The sequence below is a fragment of the Cupressus sempervirens genome, chromosome 10 (genome assembly GCF_028749045.1).
Source record: "Cupressus sempervirens isolate cs-2001-9-10 chromosome 10, ASM2874904v1, whole genome shotgun sequence".
NCBI classification, from domain to species: Eukaryota; Viridiplantae; Streptophyta; class Pinopsida; order Cupressales; family Cupressaceae; genus Cupressus; species Cupressus sempervirens.
The window spans coordinates 431,083,270-431,086,657 of record NC_143127.1 but is presented as its reverse complement, the minus strand read 5'-3'; the positions used below and the strand labels follow the sequence as shown (position 1 = coordinate 431,086,657).

General features: G+C 37.3%; 1 protein-coding gene across 1 annotated transcript; it reads right to left on the bottom strand.

The window, feature by feature from the left end:
* Positions 1–2,024: 2,024 nt before the first annotated feature.
* Positions 2,025–2,845, bottom strand: LOC149534568 (histone H3.2). Its single transcript, XM_089805593.1, has one exon. The coding sequence runs from the start codon at positions 2,773–2,775 to the stop codon at positions 2,365–2,367; it is 411 nt and encodes a 136-aa protein (XP_089661719.1). The 5' UTR covers positions 2,776–2,845; the 3' UTR covers positions 2,025–2,364.
* Between the last annotated feature and the right edge of the window lie 543 nt (positions 2,846–3,388).

Sequence of the window (3,388 nt, the reverse complement as noted above, 5' to 3'; positions counted from 1 at the left end):
CAAGGCTTTGAATTCCTCTACCTGAGGCTTACATGGAACTTGAGTTGGATAGTCCAAAACTTGCTAGAAGCCCTAGGCATCCATGTCTAGTTATAAGGGACAAACATTCAATTTTATAGAGTGGCCAAAAATGGAATCAAGTATCAATTTCCTGCTTAGGTGGAGAGGTATCATTGAAGACCCAAGTAGAGATTGGCTCACAAATTATTTAAGGGCTTATGATGCATACATCCACCCGAATGTTGATCTCACCAATTTGGAGAATGTTGAATTTTGCCTGCCCAACTACAACAAGTCAAGCAGAGGAAAGACAACCTACAAATTTCCACCAAGTTCAAAGGCCACAAATCTGCATGAGGCCTCAAAAACCATCATGGTCTTTAAGAAAATATAGCAATATCCAAAGTATTAGGGTCATTTTGGTAGTAAATCCAACCCAATATTAAAGGATTAAGTATATGTGATAGGTGTGGATTTGAATTCTGTTGATAGTTTAATTGTCTTAATACTATACTCAAATAGCAAGTAGCAAGACAATTTTTAAAATATGCCCTCTTTGATTGTAATATGCATTAGGTTTTGAAATTGTAAATAACAATACCAATATTAATGAAGATAATCTATTAGCTGAATTCAAGTTTCATTATCAAGTTTCCTTTGCAATATTTGGATGCAAAGATTCAATTCTATTATTCTATTTGAATTTTTGTTGTTTGAATTAGTGGAACTCCAAATATTTATCTCTCAACACATGATCCTTGCATAGATTTTTGGTTTATCACATATAATAGTGATAAAGGAATTCACACCCAATACCAATTACCCCAATGCCTAGTTTATGATTACATTCTTTAGTAAATATTTATCTCCCAATACCTTAAAAATCTTTTATTTGCTATTACACGAAGTTTGCTCCCCCCAAATTCCAATTAAGGACTTGATTAATTGATTTTATTTTCTCTAACCCCTAGCCCACCTTATTTATTATGTGATGTTTTGATTAGGTCCTCTGCATGTATCCAGCCACCACTATAAATTCGTGGCTAGATAGCCGATGCTATTCGCAATGATAAGGTTGCCAAGCCAATTAAGAATCGAAGTCAATTTTCGAAGGCAAAAGTCTCATAACAGATAACAGACAACATTATAAAAGGAAATGTTATGCCATCTCAAGCAAAGTAGTACTCTTCCATGGTACAGGCATCACAATGGTTACAAAAATTCGAAGTCCCTTTCATGTTTTAAAAACTCATCGCATTTCAACTCGAGTCTTCACCAATAGTCCATGGATCTGCCAATTGGAGGCAGGGCATGCAATGATCAGCATCATCTGGAAGCATAAGGCTCATTGTCGACAATGGCACATCCATTTCCGGCCAAAGAGATTAGGTTCAGCTTGAATATGGGTCAATCTAATGATAGTACAACTCGAAAGCAGGACAGAAGCTGAGAAAAGGAGACCCAAGACATCCAAAGCATCTGAGATTACACTGTCCAGTCGCAGACCCTGATAATAAACAGTTTTATCCTATAATATTTTTATGAGTGATTTATTTCTCTACCATTTTAACACAGTTATGCTTTTCATAAATTAATATAAAGAATGATCTGCTCATCTTATGAAACTTCTAGCACGTAATGTTGATATGGTCTTTAAATCATATTTGATGTTAAAACAATAAACTACAAACTATTACCCAGAATAAATATAACTTGAAACTACTAAACCCTTAGGGTCGACCTGGTCTATAAATCCCAGGTGATTATAATCGAATTGGTTATAATATAACATTAAGATTAGATATCCTCTCAACATTACCAAATGTTAACCAGAATAAACATAATTTGAAACCACTAAACCCTGGGTATTGATCTGGAGCGTAAATCCTGAACGATTATAAACAACTTGGTTATAAGATGACATCCAGATTGAATATCTTTTAATCCTCATTTCATACCTGAACTATGAATTAATTTGCTCAGCGAACCAGTAAGATCGGAAACAAATGTTTTGTACTTGCATCTTAAGAGTAACACCGGTTTCCTGTTTATCGACATTAGTTCATAAATTTTAACATAACAAACTTATCCCCAAAAAAATCCTAATCGTCAGAATCCTAAGTGACGACAAAACAGAAACCAGACGTACTGACAACACCGAAAAGGAATTGACACCGGAAGAACAATCGGTATAAAAACCCTAGCCTCACTTATCCAGGGACCATACACTTTAAACAGCCTAACATACATAGCAGACATCTGGATACAAGGGCATTTAGAAACCATCAGAAAGGCAACCAACAGAATCCTGTAATTTGGTGGTGTGAAAACACACCTTTAAAAAGTGAAAATAAACAAATAGATCTAGGCCCTTTCGCCACGAATGCGGCGAGCGAGCTGGATATCCTTGGGCATAATAGTAACCCTCTTTGCGTGAATAGCACACAAGTTTGTGTCCTCGAACAGTCCAACCAGATAGGCCTCAGAAGCCTCCTGCAAAGCCGAGACAGCAGAGCTCTGGAAGCGCAGATCGGTCTTGAAATCCTGAGCAATCTCCCTAACAAGCCTCTGGAAGGGGAGCTTCCTGATGAGGAGCTCGGTGCTCTTCTGGTATTTACGGATCTCACGAAGAGCGACTGTTCCAGGCCTGAAGCGATGAGGCTTCTTCACTCCCCCTGTCGCAGGAGCGCTCTTCCTCGCAGCCTTCGTTGCCAGCTGCTTCCGAGGGGCCTTCCCTCCCGTTGATTTCCTCGCCGTCTGCTTTGTACGAGCCATTAATCCTCTTCCGAAATATAATTTTTTCAGCCTGGTAAAGATGTGAACGATAAGCTTGTTAATTTTGGCAAGTCATTGCTTACAGTATATATAGCGAGCAAATGAATACGATGCGTTTCTCCGCTTCATTTCAAATTTTACCAGCGGGAAAATAAACGAATCTCTACCCTTCGATTTTTCACGCTATCGACGGTTCCCCGTGAATTTGTTTGATCCGAGTCGCGCAAACTCGCGTCCTCCATTTGGACCTCTCCACGTGTCGATGGTGCTTCCACTTTCGCGTGTCGACCGGGAATGTTTGAAAGTAAAAACTATGAATAAAGCTTTTAAAGGAGTCTTAAGATACGTTCTTATGGAGGGGAATTGCCAAATAAATTTAGTGGGTGTTGCAAGAGATTTGAAGTGATTTAATGTATTTTATAATATTGAGTTACTTTTATAAAAATTGTTTCATTTTTATATATGGATGATTGTATTTTTATTTATTTTTATTGATAAAAGGCAATTGTTGTTATTTTATTAATATCAATATATTTACCTAGATGTTTATTATCTTCATTAAAGTGAACAGGGAAGATAACTCTCGGTCTCACCTTGGATAATTGTATCCTAT